General features: G+C 47.7%; 1 protein-coding gene across 2 annotated transcripts in view; it reads left to right on the top strand.

The window, feature by feature from the left end:
* The window catches only part of LOC120927969 (SH3 domain-binding glutamic acid-rich-like protein), a 108,037-nt gene that overhangs the window by 22,010 nt on the left and 66,346 nt on the right, over nt 1–19,681 (top strand). For both annotated transcript variants that reach the window (XM_040338998.1, XM_040338997.1), the window contains exon 2: nt 15,510–15,695. In XM_040338998.1, coding sequence (XP_040194932.1) covers nt 15,510–15,695 — 186 coding nt within the window. The remainder of the gene's footprint in view (nt 1–15,509; nt 15,696–19,681) is intronic.

Here is a 19,681-nt window from a genome sequence, read left to right as displayed (position 1 = left end):
TGTGCCCATGCCTCACTGTGCCCATGATCAGACTGACGTTTAACATGGGAGTCTATGGAAGGGGTGCCCGGGTTTAAAAAATCGGTGCTCCTCGGCCATAGGTCTCTCAGACAACAAACTTTGCACACTTGTAGAGGAAGAATGGGGCTACAAGTATAGACGGCCGGAACCGGGTCCCCAAAGTCCAGTAGATCAGGCGCAAAAAGGTGACTCGAGTACAGTGTTACCAAGCGTCCGTATTTTTAAGGACAGTTCGTAAAAACGGGCACTTTTTTCCCCCGTTCGTAAATGTCCGTGGTTGCGGGAATATGCCAGTAAAAATAGCCGAGATCGGTTTGGCTTGGAACTGCGCATGGATATTGGAGGCAGGGGGTGATGGTGGCTGCGGTGGCACCGCAGAGGGAGATTGGAGGCAAGGGGTGATTGGAGGCAGGGGGTGTTAGTGGCACTGCAGAGGGGAATGGTGGCACCGCAGAGGGTGGGGGATGGAGACAGGGGTTGTTGGTGGCACCCAGGGCCGGCGCTACCAATAGGCGGGTCAGGCGGCTGCCTAGAGCGCCAGGGTAGCGGGAGTGGCAAAATCCGGATCCCCAGCCACTTGCTGGGGGATTCAGATTATTTAAATACCTCAAGGACCCGCATTTTTTTTAAATGCATGCCTTATGGCGCATTGGCGCCAGCCGCCAGGCTAGGGGGCGGTTGCGCCTGTCATCCCGGACGGACCGCTCTATCCCCAGCCTGCAGTGTAGCGGCGACAGTGAGGAGATGTGGGGAGAGAGCCGGCCGGAAGTGCCGCGTGATCGGTGGAGGAGGACGAGATAGAAGCCCTGCATGCAACTACAGAGGGCTTGCCGCGATATCCGCTCCCCCCCTTCTCCTGGGCACCCGGGATCTAGTGTGCAAGGACAGGCGCAGCGCAACTCTCCTGGAGACCGGAGTAAAGTAGTCCCCCACCTCTGGCTCAGGTATAGTGGCAACACTACAGGCAGCACTCCGTCACAAAAAATTAAATATTGACTGCTTTTAAGTTAATAGCACATTGCACTGTGTACAGAGGGGGTACTGATATGTGTGTGTGGGGAACACAGACATGCAAGGGGGTACTGATATGTGCATGGGGGTACTGATATGTGTGTGGGGGGGGGGACAGACTTGCAGGGGGTACTGATGTGTGTGTGTGTGTGGGGGGGGGGACGTGCAGGGGGGTAATGATGTGTGTGGGGGGACAGACAGACGTGCAGGGGGGTAATGGTATGTGTGTGGGGGGGGGACAGACGTGCAAGGGGGTACTGATATGTGCAGGGGGGGACAGATATGTGTGGGGGGGGGGCAGACTTGCAGGGGGTACTGATGTGTGTGTGTGTGGGGGGGGGGATGTGCAGGGGGGTAATGATGTTTGTGCGGGAACAGACAGACGTGCAGGGGGGTAATGGTATGTGTGTGGGGGGGGGACAGACGTGCAAGGGGGTACTGATATGTGCAGGGGGGGACAGATATGTGTGGGGGGGGGGCAGACTTGCAGGGGGTACTGATGTGTGTGTGTGTGTGTGGGGGGGCGTGCAGGGGGGTAATGGTATGTGTGTGGGGGGGGACAGACGTGCAAGGGGGTACTGATATGTGCAGGGGGGGACAGATATGTGTGGGGGGGGCAGACTTGCAGGGGGTACTGATGTGTGTGTGTGTGTGTGGGGGGGCGTGCAGGGGGGTAATGATGTGTGTGCGGGAACAGACAGACGTGCAGGGGGGTAATGGTATGTGTGTGGGGGGGGGGGACAGATGTGTAGGGGGGTAATGATGTGTGTGGGGGGACAGAGAGACGTGCAGGGGGGTAATGGTATGTGTGTGGGGGGGGGGGGGGGACAGACGTGCAAGGGGGTACTGATATGTGCAGGGGGGGACAGATATGTGTGTGGGGGGGGACAGACTTGCAGGGGGTACTGATGTGTGTGTGTGTGTGGGGATGTGCAGGGGGGGTAATGATGTGTGTGCGGGAACAGACAGACGTGCAGGGGGGTAATGGTATGTGTGTGGGGGGGGGGACAGATGTGCAGGGGGGTAATGGTATGTGCAGGGGGGGTAATGGTATGTGTGTGTGTGTGGACAGACGTGCAGGGGGGTACTGATATGTGTGTGTGTGGGGGGGGAAGACGCGCAGGGGGGGTACTGATATGTGGGGGTGGGGGAGACGTGCAGGGGGGTACTTATTTGTGTGAGTGTGGGGGGGGGAGACGTGCAGGGGGGTACTGATATGTGTGGGGTGGGGGACAGACGTGCATGGGGGTATTGATGTGTGTGTGTGTGGGGGGGAAAGACGTGCAGGGGGGGTACTGATATGTGTGTGGGGAAAAGACGTGCAGGGGGGTACTGATATGTGTGTGGGGAAAAGACGTGCAGGGGGGTACTGATGTGTGTGTGTGTGTGTGTGTGGGGGTGGGAGAGACGTGCAGGGGGTACTTATTTGTGTGTGTGTGGGGGGGGGGGACGTGCAAGGGGGTACTGATATGTGTGGGGTGGGGGACAGACGTGCAGGGGGCACTCATATGTGCGTGTGGGACGGATGGACAGATATGTGTATGGGGGGGGACAGGTGTGCAGGGGGGTACAGAGGGGAAACAGATGTGTGTGGGGGACAGATGTACAGAGGGGGAACAGATGTGTGTGGGGGGAACAGATGTGCAGGGGGTACAGAGGGGGAACAGATATGTGTGTGTGCAGGGGGGTACAGAGGGGGTGTTAGGGCCCTTTCACACTGGTGCGTTTTCGCGGTAAAAATAGCGCTATTAAAACGCTCCCCATGCCCCTCTCCATTGAAATGAATTAAAAATGTGGTAAAAACGCTGTAAAATTGCTGTGTTTTACTGCAATTTTATGCTCCGTTTTTACAGCGGTTTTTAATTCATTTCAATGGAGAGGGGCATGGGGAGCGTTTTAATAGCGCTATTTTTACCGCGAAAACGCACCAGTGTGAAAGGGCTCTAACGGTTCAAGTCCACCTTTGTAAAAAAATAAAAATAAATCCAGATCTTTTTGAAGATACAAAAATGTGCATTTATTATTGTTTCTAGTAAGAACCTGTAAAGCATTGTCAGCGTATCTGTCTGCTTGTACAGACAGGCAGTTACACAGTGGACTGTGGACCACGGCTGGCGTGAGGAAGTGAGCTAGTGCCATCCACTATTTGTTTTCGTGCCAGGTCCAGAGGCACATGTGCAAGCCTGTGGACCACGGCTGAAGAAATGGGTGCCGCAACATTTTTAGTGAGGGGCAGAGCGTGCGTGCTTGGGGGGGGGGGGGGGGCGCAAAATTAGGTTTCGCCTAGGGTGTCAAAACTCCTTGCACCAGCCCTGGTGGCACCGCAGAGGGGGATGGAGGCAGGGGATGATTAGAGGCAGAAGGCCTGGGAGAGATTGGAGGCAGGGGGAGATTGTGGCACCGCAGAGGGGAGGTGAAGGCAGGGGGTGTTGGTGGCAGAGGAGGATGGAGGCAGGGGGTGATGTGCCTAAATAATTTGCCCTTATTATATAGAAAATAACAAAAATATGTTTTTTTACCTTAATATCTACTTTAAATCACATTGCTATTTGCCTAGCGTACTTGTTTGTAGCCTAAGGCCCAGATTCACAGAGATCGGTGTATCTCTGTGCAGGCGTAACGTATCTCATTTACGTTACGCCGCCGCAAGTTTTTCAGGCAAGTGCTTTATTCACAAAGCACTTGAGTGTAAAGTTGCGGCGGCGTAACGTAAATCACCTGGCGGAATTCAAATTCGACGGGTAGGGGGCGTGTATCATTTAAATGATGCGCGTCCCCGCGCTGAACGATCTGCGCATGCGCCGTCCCTAAAATATCCCAGCGTGCATTGCTCTAAATGACGTCGCAAGGACGTCATTGGTTTTGACGTGGACGTAAATTACGTCCAGCACCATTCACGGACGACTTACGCAAACAACGTAATTTTATAAATTTTCGACGCGAGGACCGACGGCCATACTTAACATTGACTGCGCCGCATAGACCCAGGGGCAACTTTACGCCGGGAAAAGCCTAACGTAAACATTGTAACTTTACTGCGCTGGCCGCGCGTACGTTCGGGAATTCCCGTATCTAGCTAATTTGCATACTCGACGGGGAAATCGACGGAAGCGCCACCTAGCAGTCAAAAAAAAAATTGCAGTTAAGATCCGACGGCGTAAGACTTACGCCTGTCGGATCTACTGAATATCTATGCGTAACTGATTCTATGAATCAGTCGCATAGATACGCTAGGCAGAGATACGACGGCGTATCTGGAGATGCGCCGTCGTATCTCTTTTGTGAATCTGGGCCTAAATACTGAAATTTGCACCTAAAAATGTAATTTAGTAACTTTTGTGAAATACCAGTAAAAACGTGGCTGCGCCAGTAAATTTCGGATGTCGTGCCAGTAAATTCCAATCTGGTAGGTTGGCAACACTGCTCGAGTATAAGCCGAGGGGGGCATTTTCAGCACAAAAAAATGTGCTGAAAAACTCGGCTTATACTCGAGTATATACGATAAATCAACTCCAAAATCTTAGTTCATGTGTGTTCAGCTACGCAGGGAAGGCCACAAACCACTACCAAGTAGTAATGGAAGAGATTGGGAACATTTTCATGTAATTTCAGCAAAACACAGGAGATTTGGGCAAAATGCATTGGAGTCAATGAGAAAGGCAAAATCAAAGAGCAGTAAGAGCGAAATATTTTTGGCCATACTTCTCTTGTGGGTCACAGGAGTGCACTTACTTTTGCTCTCCTGTGACCCAGGGCATAGGCGTGAGCAGGGGGTGTGCTGGGTGTGCCTGGGCACACCCTAGTTACCAATTCAGGTGCAGATTCCCCCTGCTGATATTACACCAATGCCCCTGAAATAATAATTAAAAAAAAGATTAAAATAATAAAAATAAAAAGCTACTGACACTGTCTACAGCCCTAGTGACAAGTCCACGGCTCTACTGACACCGTCCATGTTTTAATACATTTGGGGTGCACACTCTAATGCAATAGGCTGCGCACACCTATGACCCAGGGCTTGATTTACCAAAGGCATAGGTGTGCCTATAGGAAATTCCTATCGTCTGTGTGCAACTCCGACGGAGAAAAAACACACGCATGCTCAGAATCAAGTCAACGCATGCTCAAAAGCATTGAACTTCATTTTTCTCGGCTCGTCGTAGTGTTTTACGTCACCGCGTTTTGGACGGTCTGAATTTGGTCTGACAGTGTGTATGCAAGACAGCTTGAACGGAATTCCGACGAAAAATTCCATCGGATTTTAGGCCATCGAAAATTCCGATCGTGTGTACGGGGCATTAGTGTCACTGGCTCCCGCAAGGGGGTTGATTTACTAAAGGCAAACAGATTGCAGTTGTTCCAGAGCTTAGTAAATGAGCAGAAGGTCTGCTGACTTCCATCATCCAATCATTTGCAAGCAAAAATGCAGATTTTTTTTTTATTTTCCTTGCATGTGATTGGGTACTCTTTACACCGTGAAGCTTTACCTCGTTTACTAGGCTCTGGAGCAACTGCACTTTGAAAAGTGCACAGTCCATTTGCCTTTAGTAAATCAACGCCATTGTGTCAAAAGTGTCAGTTAGGGGTCGATTTACTAAAGGTAAATAGAATGTGCACTTTGCAAAGAGCTATTTTTTTTTGCTTGCACATGATTGGATAATGCAAGTCAGCAGATACAGCGATCTTACAGTATAAATGTCACTGGCAGGGAAGGGGTTAACACTAGGGGCAATCAAGGGGTTAAGTGTGTCCTAGGAAGGTGTTTCTAACTGTGGGGGGAGGGGACTGGAGAAGGAGAGAGATCACTGTTAATAATCACTAGTAGGGGTGCAACGGATTACAGTTGATCCGTGATCCGAACGGGTCACCCCCTTCGGATCGGAACACACTGTGATCCGCGGATTGCCACGGCTCCGGAGCTAGGCCGAAGCCACAGCCTTTCCTAATGTTATGGCGGCGGCTCCGGAGCTAGGCAGAAGCCGCAGTCTTTCCAAATGTTATGGCCGCGGCTTCGGCCTACCTCCGGAGCCGCGACCATAACGCTAGGAAGGGCCGTGGCTTCGGCCTAGCTCCGGAGCCGCCGCCGTAACATTAGGAAAGACCGCGGCTTCGGCCTAGCTCCGGAGCCACGGCCATCTTGGTACAGCCGGCCGAGGCCCTACTGTGTTTACACCCACAGAGGAGGAGCCCGCACTCGTGGGACACGCCGCTCGTCTGTAGGTACTAGCTGGGGGGGGGGGGGGTCACTGTCCTGAGAAGGGGGTCACTGTACTGAGAGAAGGGGGGTCACTGTACTGAGAAGGGGGGTCACTGTACTGAGAGGAGGGGGGGTCACTGTACTGAGAGGAGGGGGGGGGTCTCTGTACTAAGAGGAGGGGGGGTGTCTGCACTGAGGGGGTACTATAGTTGGTGGGGGGGGGGAGGAGATGTGGATATTACAGTGGGGGAGATTTTTTTTTTTTTGCCGATCTGAAAAATGATCCGATCCGTGACTCCTGATCCGAGGAACGTTTCGAACCGTGAGTTTTTTGATCCGTTGCACCCCTAATCACTAGGAACAGCAGATCTTTCTATTACCCTTTTAGAACAGGGATCTGTTTGTTTGCATAGACAGATCCCCGTTCTGGCTCTCTGTGGAGCGATCGCGGGTAGCCAGCGGACATCGCGGCCACACGCATTGGCTCCGACGTTGCGCTGCGGGCGCGAGAGTGCATGCCCCCATACCTCTATTTTTATACAAGATGAGTAGACTATCCAATATAATTATTATTAATACCATTTATCTATTTTAATGAAGGGGGTATATTGAGACTGTATATGTGTTTTATGTATTTTTGTACTGAAATGTATGTAATGTATGTAATTCCAGTGCATTCCAGTGCACACACCAGGGGATTCCTGGGGGTGCACATTCGCACAAATCCACACGGATTGGTCCATTGACATTGTCAGTCTGGGAACAAGCATCCGCGCATGCGTGAAAATGTGCTGGAATTTTGCGCGAAAATTGCGCAAGCGCATATGCTCGAAAATGCATACAAAAAAAAAGTCGAAAAAAGTAGATGCTCAAACAGGAGTATCGTGTGCAAGAGGCCTAAATGTTCTCTTATTAGGAACTGTAGTAATATACCAAATTATGGCCACTAGATGGAGCTGAAGAGCACAGGAAACACATACATGCTCGTAAATAGAGAATTTTTTTAGAAATACTGTATACCTCAAGGGGTATCTGAAGCAAAAAACTTTCTTTAACTTTGGATAGAATAGCAAAGGATGATGCTGGCTTTAAGGGATTGAATCAGGCAGTGAGGAGGTGACATAACGCCATCTCACTGCCAGTCAAGTGCCCTCCAAAAAAGTATCCTCTGCAAATCACATTTCAGATTTGGAAGTGGAAACAAGCCCTTTGGTCGTAAAATTAAACAGAAGGGAATGGATTCCATTGCTGAAATTACATGCAGACCAGTGGCGGCTGGTGGTCAAAATTTTTTGGGGGCGCAAAGAAACAAAAAAAAACATCAATTGCAGCCTCACTGTGCCCATCAATTGCCGCCACTGTGCCATCAATTGTCGCCACTGTGCCCATCAATTGTCGCCACTGTGCCCATCAATTGTCGCCACTGTGCCCATCAATTGTCGCCACTGTGCCCATCAATTGCCGCCACTGTGCCCATCAATTGCCGCCACTGTGCCCATCAATTGCCACCAGTTTCCCCCGTAAAATGGCGCCAGATTGCCGCAAAATACCGCCAGTTTGCCCCCCCGCCCGGCACTTACCTTTCTCGGGTCAGCCATCCTCCTCCACGCTCCCTCGATGTCGCTTCAGCCAATCAGGTGACCGGTAACCAGACCCGGTGAACCTGATTGGCTGAGACGCGTGTCAGTATTACCCAGGGAACGCACACCATGTGCGCCCTCTGGTTAACAATTTGGAAGCCGATGAGAGCCCACAGGCTGTAATCGGGAAGCCGCTGGCTCTGATAGACACTTCCAAAACACACCCACTCAACAGGGGGCGGGCCACCTGAATAGTGGGTGGCAGCGGGGGAAGCCGCGAATGTGACCCCGAAAAGACCAGAGTCTATGGAATGCTGCATTCCATTGCTAGCCCCGAGCGCTGGCCGCTGGGACCAATCTGGTCACTAGTGCGGCCGAAAGTGGCCGAGTGCCATAGCGGCCAAGTGCCAAAGTGGCCGAGTGCCGCAGGTCCCGCCTTCTGGAGCCTGCAGTGCCAATGTGAGGGCCGTTGGACGTGTGACGTGACGACGGTGACGTCCATCTTGGCCCCACTCGGGCGGGCGGCTCTTCTCCTTGGCTCGGCTCCTCTCCTCTCCGACGCTGACGATTGACTGAATGACTGCCTGCTGTGCACACCAGGGCTGAGGAAGGTCAGACACACAGTGTGTGTAATATGTATGCCATTGTCAGTAGGTCACAGTGTGTGTATGTCAGGCAGGTCAGTGGTCAGTGTGTGTAGGTCAGGCAGGTCACTGGTCAGTGTATGTAGGTCAGGCAGGTCAGTGGTCAGTGTGTGTAGGTCAGGCAGGTCAGTGGTCAGTGTGTGTAGGTCAGGCAGGTCAGTGGTCAGTGTGTGTAGGTCAGGCAGGTCATTGGTCAGTGTGTGTAGGTCAGGCAGGTCATTGGTCAGTGTGTGTAGGTCAGGCAGGTCAGTGGTCAGTGTGTGTAGGTCAGGCAGGTCAGTGGTCAGTGTGTGTAGGTCAGGCAGGTCACTGGTCAGTGTATGTAGGTCAGGCAGGTCAGTGGTCAGTGTGTGTAGGTCAGGCAGGTCAGTGGTCAGTGTGTGTAGGTCAGGCAGGTCAGTGGTCAGTGTGTGTAGGTCAGGCAGGTCATTGGTCAGTGTGTGTAGGTCAGGCAGGTCATTGGTCAGTGTGTGTAGGTCAGGCAGGTCAGTGGTCAGTGTGTGTAGGTCAGGCAGGTCAGTGGTCAGTGTGTGTAGGTCAGGCAGGTCAGTGGTCACTTCAGTGTGTGTAGGTCAGGCAGGTCACTGATTAGTGTATGTTATGTAGGTCAGGCAGGTCAGTGATCAGTGTATGTAGGTCAGGCAGGTCACTGGTCAGTGTGTTTAGGTCAGGCAGGTCAGTGTGTGTAGGTCAGGCAGATCACTGGTCAGGGTGTGTAGGTCAGGCAGGTCAGTGTGTGTAAGTCAGGCATGTCACTGGTCAGTGTATGTTATGTAGGTCAGGCAGGTCAGTGGTCACTTCAGTGTGTGTAGGTCAGGCAGGTCACTGATTAGTGTATGTTATGTAGGTCAGGCAGGTCACTGGTCAGTGTATGTTATGTAGGTCAGGCAGGTCACTGGTCAGTGTGTGTAGGTCAGGAAGGTCACTGGTCAGTGTATGTTATGTAGGTCAGCTAGCCAAAAAAAAAGGCCACACCAACCCCAATCCCCACCCCCGGTTCGTGGACTTCAGGCTGAAGCCCCTGGTTATTTTGCCACCTAGCAACGCCCCTGCCTGCAAGGCAAAGGCATAATGAGCTCATTATGAAATACTTACCTCAGAAGCCCATGTATCGGAGCTAGGTCCATGCCGAGTGAGCTGACATCATGCCCTCGGCGTGTCTTCCGGGTTCACGGCTCCGGTGCTGTGAGTGGCCGGAGCCGCAATGACGTCACTCCCGCACATGCACGCAGGAGCTTTCTGCCGGACCTTTAGCCGGGCATTCGGAGCTGCATGCAAAGGGAATATCTCCTAAAGCATACAGCTTTAGGAGATATATTAATTTTAAAAGTGTTTAAAAGGTAAAAGTGTCAAATTTGGGTATACAACCGCTTTAAGAGCCATGGTCAGACCAGGATAGGGAGTCTCCTGTACAGAGATTCTGTCAACTGGACTACTGTAAATATCTGTTTAGATGCCAGTATGCTGATTTGCTGTTTGAGGGAACTCTGTTCAGTAATCCGGTACATTTGTTCTTGGCATTGGGAGACCAGCGCTGGTAGTTTTTGGCGCAGGTTTCCTGACACAGAGAGCTAGTGTGAATACTGCAGCTGTCCTAAACTACTGTCTTAAACTACGCTAAATAATAAAGTATCACCTATACAAGAACCCTCCTCTAGCTAAAGCGCCTTTAAAAAACAATTCTTGTTTAGTTGAGTGGGGAATGGAGGTTGGCGTGTATATTTTTAAATACAGTATATCACAGAAGTGAGTACACCCCTCACATTTTTGGAAATCTTTTATTCTATCTTTTCGTGTGACAACACTGAAGAAATTACACATTGCTACAATGTTGTGTAGTGAGTGTACAGCTTGTATAACAGTGTAAATTTGCTGTCCCCTCAAAATAACTCAACACACAGCCATTAATGTCTAAACCGCTGGCAACAAAAGTGAGTACACCCCTAAGTTAAAAAGTCCAAATTGGGCCCAAAGTGTCAAAATTTTGTGTGGCCACCATTATTTTCCGGCACTGCCTTAACCCTCTTGGGCATGGAGGTCACCAGAGCTTCACAGGTTGTCACTGGAGTCCTCTTCCACTCCTCCATGATGACATCACGGAGCTGGTGGATGTTGGAGACCTTGCGCTCCTCCACCTTTTGTTTGAGGATGCCCCACAGATGATCAATAGAGATTAGTTCTGGAGACATGCTTGGCCAGTCCATCACCTTTACCCTCAGCCTCTTTAGCAAGGCAGTGGTGGTCTTGGAGGTGTGTTTGGGGTCGTTATCATGTTGGAATACTGCCCTGCGGCCCAGTCTCTGAAGGGAGGGGATCTTGCTCTGCTTCAGTATGTCACAGAACATGTTGGCATTCATGGTTTCCTCAAAGATCTGTAGCTCCACAGTCCCGGCAGCACTCATGCAGCCCCAGACCATGACACTCCCACCACCATGCTTGACTGTAGGCAAGACACACTTGTCTTTGTTCTCCTCACCTGGTTGCCGCCACACACGCTTGACACCATCTGAACCAAATAATTTTATCTTGGTCTCATCAGACCACAGGACATGGTTCTAATAATCCATGTCCTTAGTCTGCTTGTCTTCAGCAAACTGTTTGTGGTCTTTCTTGTGCATCATCTTTAGATGATGCTTCCTTCTGGGATGACAGCCATGTAGACCTATTTGATGCAGTGTGCGGCGTATGGTCTGAGCACCGACAGGCTGACCCCCAACCCCTTCAAACTCTGCAGCAATTCTGGCAGCACTTATACGTCTATTTCCCAAAGACAACCTCTGTATATGATGCAGAGCACGTGCACTCAACTTCTTTGGTCGACCATGGCGAGGCTGTTCTGAGTGGAACCCGTCCTGTTAAACTGCTGTATGGTCTTCGCCACCGTGCTGCAGCTCAGTTTCAGGGTCTTGGCAATCTTCTTATAGCCTAGGCCAGTGATGGCGAACCTTGGCACCCCAGATGTTTTGGAACTACATTTCCCATGATGATCAACTACACTGCAGAGTGCAAGAGCATCATGGGAAATGTAGTTCCAAAACATCTGGGGTGCCAAGGTTTGCCATCACTGGCCTAGGCCATGTTTATGTAGAGCGACAATTCTTTTTTTTCAGATCCTAAGAGTTCTTTGCCATGAGGTGACATATTGAACTTCCAGTGACCAGTATGAGAGAGTGAGAGCGATAACACCAAATTTAACACACCTGCTCCTCATTCACAACTGAGACCTTGTAACACCTTGTAACACCGAGTCTCATGACACTGGGGAGGGAAAATGGCTAATTGGGCCCAAGTTGGACATTTTAACCTAGGGGTGTACTCACTTTTGTTACCAGCGGTTCAGACATAATGTTTTGAGTTATTTTGAGTGGACAGCTAATTTACACTGTTATACAAGCTGCACACTCACTACATTACATTGTAGCAAAGTGTAATTTCTTCAGTGTTGTCACATGAAAAGATAGAATAAAATATTTTCAAAAATGTGTGAGAAGTGGGATCTTTCATTCTATGAATAGTGTAGGACCCACTGAAAATGCATGGTTAGGGTGTGCCCTCCAAGTCTTTGTTTTTTATGCAGGGTCTTTTGGACGCACGTACAAACGTAAACGCATATGTCAGGGGCACCTATGCGTGAAAACATTGATTGCGATACACATGTTACATACCGCCATGCACTCTGGAGTAAGAGCAATAATTCTAGCACCAGATATCCCCATTAACACTAAACTGATGACCTATAGGGGGCCTTTGCGGTGTTGCCTATATAAAAAATATAGGTCACTGAAGTTTTTCGCCATTTCAGAGAAGCATACAAATTTAAGGATTGACATGTTGGATATCTATTTACTCGGTACAACCTCGTCTTTTATTGTGTTTATTTGCCCAAAATCCACTTTTTTACTAAAACTTTGGGTTTTCTAGACCTTTGCGGTAATATCTTGCGACATAAAAAATTGGAACTACCACTATTTTATTCTGTATGGTGTCTGCTTTGAGAAAAATGTATAATGTTTGGGGGTTTTATGCAATCTTCAGGCCTAAAATGTTTTTTTAAACATGTGTTCAAAACACGCAAAAACAACAAAGCTTGAGTCAGCCCTTGACTTCTTATGTATCTTTGAATAGTCCAACAGTGAGATCTCCCTTCCAGAATTTGTTGTGGAAATGTTATGAAGATGTATTTTAATATGTATTATCATAGTGTCTCCCAGTGTTTGTTCTCCTGCAGCCTGCGCTAAAGAGCTGACTGGGGCAAACTGAAGCTGGTTGAGATCCCTTAGGTTGTGTAATGCCGCGTACACACGATCATTTTTCAGCATGAAAAAAAGCAACCTTTTTCGGCATGTAGAAAAAACAAAGTTTTTCCAACTTCATCATTAAAACGACGTTGCCCACACACCATCGTTTTTAAAAAATGCTCTAGCAAAGCGCGGTGACGTACAACACGTACGACGGCACTATAAAGGGGAATTTCCATGCGGATGACGCCACCCTTGGGGCTGCTTTAGCTGATTCCGTGTTAGTAAAAGACGATTCGCGCCTTTCTGTCTGTTACAGCGTGATGAATGTGCTTACTCCATTACGAACGGTAGTTTTACCAGAACGAGCGCTCCTGTGTTATAACGTGCTTCAGGGGCATGCGCGGGTTTTTTATGTCGTTTTAGCCCACACACGATCATTTTTTACAACTCGAAAAAAACGACATTGTTTAAAACGTCGTTAAAAAATGCAGCATGTTCGAAATTTTTTTTGTCGTTTTTCAGAACCCAAAAAATTATGTGAAGCCCACACACGATCATTTTAAATGAAATGTTTTAAAAACAAGGGGCCAGATTCAGATAGCCTTTACGCCGGTGTATCTATTGATACGCCGCGTAAGTGCTACGAAGCGCCGGCGTATCTTCTTTCTGTATTCAGAAAGCTAGATACGCCAGAATTTCCCTGAGATCCGACCGGCGTAAGTGTCTTACACCGTCGTATCTTAGGCTGCATATTTACGCTGGCCGCTAGGTGGCGCTTCCGTATATTCCCGCAAGGAATATGCAAATTAGGTAGTTACGCCGATTCAGAAACGTACGCCTGCCCAGCGCATTTTGATACGTCGTTTACGTTCGGCTTTTTACAACGTAAAGTTACCCCTGCTATATGAGGGGTATCCTATGTTAAGTATGGACATCGTTCCAGCGTCGAATTTTGAAAATTTTACGTAGTTTGTGTAAGTCGTTCACGAATAGGGCTGTACGTAAGTTACGTTCACGTCTAAAGCATTGACGATTTGAGGCGTAATTTCGAGCATGTGGGGGGTCACAGTGAATTTAAATAAAACACGCCCACATCAATCACATTTGAATTAGGCGGGCTTACGCCGGACCACAGATGTTACGCCGCCGTAACTAATCTGTAACGTATCTTTCCACGGGGCATAACGTATCTCAGATAAGTTACGCCGCCTTAAATTAGGGCGCAAGTTCCGTATTCAGAAAGAACTTGCGCCCTAATTTACGGCGGCGTAACGTATCTGAGATACGTTACGCCCCGCGGAAAGATACACCAATGTATCTGAATCCGGCCCAATGTTTTTTTCATGCCGAAAAATTATCGTGTGTACGCGGCATTATACTTCCTGAATTGGAGAAAGGAGTTTGCAGAATGAGGATATTTTTGCCGGCGAAAGGGCCTCTGTGTGATGCACAGACGTTCGTCTGGGGGGATGTGTCCGCTCTGCAAACACATTATCTTGGTTTAGCGGATGCACGTTCCTGTCATCCCTGTATGCCTGGTCAACATATTTGTGGTGCCATGGGCATACACCTGCAGATAAGCTCTCATTGACAGGAACTGTGTTCATTGGTTGTTGTATTATTCATGTTGGTGTTTGTATTAACTAATCCTGTTGGAAGGATTTCCTATGTTGTCACATCCTGTGTTGTCACATCCCTATTTGGTAATTTCCTGTGTGGAGGTCACATCCTGTGATGTCACTTCCCATGGAGGAGACGATTGGCTGCAGGAGCCATCACTTCCTGTTTGTCAAAGCTTTTGTGATTTACGAATAAAAGAGCCAGGCAGACTGGTCTCTGGCAGTGCTGCTGACAGAACTGAGAACGTAGCTGTGGTGATGTCTGTTTACTGGGAAAACACGAGAAATAGAATGATGGAGTAAGATGCATTATATCATTAGAGAAATGTGTGCTTATTATGAACATGGGAGATATGGGATATGGCTGTGCGCTCTGCGTACCGCCCTATCTCCACAACATATTCCTTACTGTCTTCTTGTCCACCTGGAAGGTTTGGGTGTTCCTTCCCACATTTATGTGTTGTGCCTCCTCCTTTTTTTTTTCTTTGCAATATAAAATCACAAAAAATCATTACAAAAGGGAGTCCTTTATAATAGCCACAGTAGGTGTGTAGATCGGGGAAATTGGTGCTGAGATCTCACTAATAGAGTCCTGAGAGCAGGGGTCAAGTCCTGGGGAAAAAAGTGTGGGAACTCCCACCCAAGATCTACTCCCCCACCAAAAAAAAAAAAAATTATACGCTCATATGCATAATTACTAAACATGTTCTTTCTAAATCCCACGATAACTCGCGGCAGACCTCCGCAATGTCTCCTGGGAACAATGACAAAAGCTCCCAGGAGACATTGCGGCATCGAGGAAGTGACGGAATACCCGCACACTACCCGATGAATCCATATACAGGAAGCGCCCAGTAACATAAAGGATTACTAAGGTTCGCCTGCCCCTGACAGTGACTCGAGCTGGGCATCGCCGCTTAGTGAAGGATTGGCTCGGGCGGCTCGGCTGCTCTAGTCCTGCAAAGGGAACTGCATTCCTGCTGTGAAAAAAGTGCAGGAACTCCGTTCCCACGCGTTCCCGCAGGACTTGAGCCCTGCCTGAGAGACAGAGGAGACTGTCATGGGATTTAACTCTCCAGGACCTACTAACAAGAAAAATATTGAATCATTCATCATAGCAGTCATATATTTTTCTAGAAATCTTCTAAAGAGAGGTTCTGGATTCCTTGTAGATAACTGTATTTTTTTTCTTACAGATAAAAAAGAAACAGCAAGAGGTGCTCGGTTTTTTGGAGGCAAACAGGATTGACTTTGAACAAAGAGATATCGCATGTAATGACGACAACAGAAAGTGGATGAGAGACAATGTGCCTGGTGAAAAAAAGCCAGAAAACGGAATCCCTCTCCCTCCCCAGATCTTCAATGAGGAGCAGTACTGTGGGGTAGGTGTCTGTGAGGTATAAAGTGTCCTTCTCACCTCTTGTCAGGCCAATGGTTTGCAAACTTTTCCCAAGTAGATATCATACTGGGGCAACTTTACTGGCAGTCTTTGTTACTCCCTGAAGAAAAAGTGAGTCCTGTAGCAGGTTAAGTACGTGTGTGAAAAATGCTGGCCAGGGTGAGGTCGGCCCAATTGATGGCGATCAATGGGAGGAGATCCTGCAGGATGTCCCCACATGCTCTTTAAATGTCTCGCAAAGATTTATGCAACTATATATACTGCTGAGAGTGTATTATACCCCCACAGATTGTATATTATGGGTCTTCGGCCCACTCCTCGATGTACCAGATGTAAGAAAGACCATGGAGACCTGATCCACCTACTGTGGTGGTGCCAAAATTTGCGCATAAAAAACAAGCCAGCCGGCTACAAAACAAACTCCCCTCCTCCTAGCAAGACAGCGTGGCGACATCAGCACGTACCCTCCTCCAGACGCGTTTCATCACACATGATGTTGTCAATGGGGAAAAGTATTTATATATTCTTAAAGCAGAACTAGATTCACTGATTAAACTGTTTCCGAAAAACACTTACGTTCAGTGCATGCCTTAAATGATAATTGTTAGTACAGTTACTAGTGCACTAATGTTAGTTCTCAACCCAACTATCAAGCCACCAAATGGGTGGTGTCATAGCTGATCACATGTGCAGATGCAGAACCATGCCAATTGTAGAGGCTAAGAAGGCAGTTTCCTTGGCTGCAAAAGATAGGAGGATTAAGTTTCACTTTAACAAACCGTAAAGGGACTTTGAAACAAACCATCCCTGAGTAATTCTCAAAGATCCTCAAAGATCACAACACAAACTCCTTGGATTCAGTTAATGTTTAACCATTTAGAAACATCCGCTGCGTATTAACATTAGAAGGCTACAACGCTGTCAAAGTCTGCTCTCCATAGAAAATTGCTGATATTTCAGTGTCTCTCTTATGAATTTTGAAGATGAATTTCTCCTATTCCTATAGCTACAGAGGGCAATGAGGCCTTTTTTAAAGCCCATTTCACATGGGCAGTCTGTTTGCCAATGTTTTTATTTGTGATTTATACAGATCAAAACAGACAGCCATACATCCCTATGGGTGGGCAGATGTAAGCAAACTTGCCTTCCGGCTATATCCGCCCACCTTTGGGTTTTTTCAGGTCTGCTAGACTAAGCGGAGAGTTTATTTACAGGTCCCCTTTTACTGACCAAACCAGGATATAGATGAACACAAGTCCGCTTACATGGATCCATGGACCTGAACACAGAAGTCACAAAAGTGACATCTGATCCATTCTGCTCCAATATAGCAGAGGATCTGTCCACAGGTAGCCTGCTGATTAGAATGGGTAATGCTCCTCTTAAAGTGCTTTTTTGGTTCATAATATGTTGATAGTTTAGTTTCTGGATACATGTTCACTTTAAAGTGTATTTATATCCAACACTTTTGGATATAGTTGGGAAGGGTGAGAAAGCCTTTCCGGTTTTTACTGTTGTGTTCCTGCTGGGGAGATTCACCCTCTTGATTTGTCCTGGTGACCAATGACCATCAACGAGAAGTGATGGTAATTAAATTCAAGGTAAATCCAAAATGTAATATTTGTCACCAGAACAGAAAACAAGGGGACATCTGCTGTGATGACCACTGTCTAAGAGGAAGACATTTCCTATAATTTCTGTTGTGTCTTTGGGACAGGAAAATAAATCTCCCTTATGGGTTACAAACTGCAAAAAAAATATAAAAAAGTGAAAAAGCTAAATTTTCTCAAGCTATGCAGCACACAGCTTCATTTTGCCATTAGGGAGCCCGGAGAGTGCACATCGATGTCCAGTGTGCACCACCACTACTGCACCATGGCGGACTGAGCAGTATCAGGAGTGCCAAGTCCAGGTTTGCTGTGTGTTTCCGGATGGTGAGCTGCAATATCGCTGGGACAGGTGAGCTGTTGCTAAGGAGCTTTACTATCTGCTGCTAGAAAAACTGAGCCATTTTGGAACTGACCATACAGCCATCTAGTAGCCTAACTGCAAGCTCCAGGGTTGACTGGCACTATTATCATGTGCACCAATGGAACAACTGGACCCCAACGCTAGCTGGCTGAAGTCTTATGCCGCGTACACACGACCGTTTTTCATGATGAGAAAAATGCAGTTTTTTAAATTGGTCATTTAAAACAACCGTGTGTAGGCTCCAAAACATTTTTATCGTCGTGAAAAATGGCCATTAAAAATTTAGAACATGCTCTAATTTTTCTCGTCGTCTTTCACAATGTCGCTTTTCTCGTCGTGAAAAACGGTCGCGTGTAGGCTTTAACAACGGGAAAAAAACGCGCATGCGAAGAAGCAAGTTATGAGACGGGAGAACTCGTTCTGGTAAAACTAGCCTTTGTAATGGAGATAGCACATTCATCAGGCTGTAACAGACTAAAAAACTGAAAAGCGCAAATTGTCTCTCACCAAACTTTTACTAACACAAAATCAGCAAAAGCAGCCCAAAGGGTGGCGCCATCTGAATGAAACTTCCCCTTTATAGTGCCATTGTATGTGTTGTACGTCACTGCACTTTGCTTGAGCATTTATTTTTTTCACAATTGTGTGTAGGCAAGGCAGGCTTAAAGCGGAGTTCCGGCCATAATTTCACTTTTTAAATATAAATACCCCTGTAATACACAAGCTTAATGTATTCTAGTAAAGTTAGTCTGTAAACTAAGGTCCGTTTTGTTAGGTTGTTACAGCATTTAGACACTTTATAAAATAGAAATTGACTGGGGCCATCTTAAGTGTGGGCATCATAAAGCCAGACTGTATGACTTCCTGGATTTCAGCCTTGCAGATCTCGCACATGCTCAGTGCTGCACAAGCAGTGTCAGATCAGGTTTCAGCACCTGTGCTGTCCAAGTCACATGATTCTTTGAGACTGGGGAGTACACAGACTCCTGGAAAGTTACACCCATTACATTCCCAGGAGTCTGTGCGGTGTAGGTTAGGAAGCATTAAGCACCTAGGTGCAGGAAGTGGGAAGATTAACTATTCTGCCTAGCAACAACACTTTGAAGGCATCTAAAAAAAAAATTTTTTTTCGTAAAGGACTAATGACATTTTTTTAAAACTACTGATGTAATGTTATATTTATGGGTGGAACTCCACTTTAACAACGATCACGTTGAGAAAAACGTTGTGTGTACACGGCATTAGGATTAAATAATGTTCCTTAACAGCTGCTACACAGAGAACTTCACCCATTGAATATGCTAAAGGATACCTCTCAGGAGACATGGCACCACATAATAGCCATTCTCCTAGTGTGCACTCTGGAGTAGTTATAGTATTATTATTCACATTGCAGTTAATGCTTATATGCATTGCAGTAGTGTATTTAGGTTTTGTGCTGCCCTAGGTCTGACTAAACTCGTGCACCCCCTAATTTAAATATGATCCACCCCTTCTTTTAAGGCCACGCTCCTTGCTGTTTAAGACCCACCCTGAACATTTCAATTGGGGACACTAGTTCTGAGGGCCTGGGGGGCCAATGGAGTCCCTTAATTTGCATAGATTTCCTCTCACTTCCTGTTTGGCTATGGGGCAGGAAGTGAAGAGAAATCTCTACAATGGGACAGGGATGGTAAAAAATAAACTGACCAGGGCTATAACTTTCCCTTACTCTATCCAAAGATGGAAAAAAAAAATTGTTGCCTATAGTTCTACTTTAAGCACAAATTTCTGATAATTTTATGGAGAGGATTAAGAAGATATAACCATGCCAATGGTGCAGCAGACAACATATAGCACAGTGAGGAAGGTTTGTGGTCAAGGATGATAGGACAGTCAAAATTAGAAGCACTGCCCCCCCCCCCCCCCCAGTTGCGGAATGCTGGCCACCCCCTTACCGGAAGCAGTGCGGCCACTTTATGGGGGCACTAGACTAATTTGCCTCTGTGCTCAGTCCGC

This window comes from Rana temporaria, chromosome 2 (genome assembly GCF_905171775.1).
Source record: "Rana temporaria chromosome 2, aRanTem1.1, whole genome shotgun sequence".
NCBI lineage: Eukaryota > Metazoa > Chordata > Amphibia > Anura > Ranidae > Rana > Rana temporaria.
Note: the sequence above shows the minus strand (reverse complement) of the source record. Positions and strands in the feature narration are given on the sequence as shown.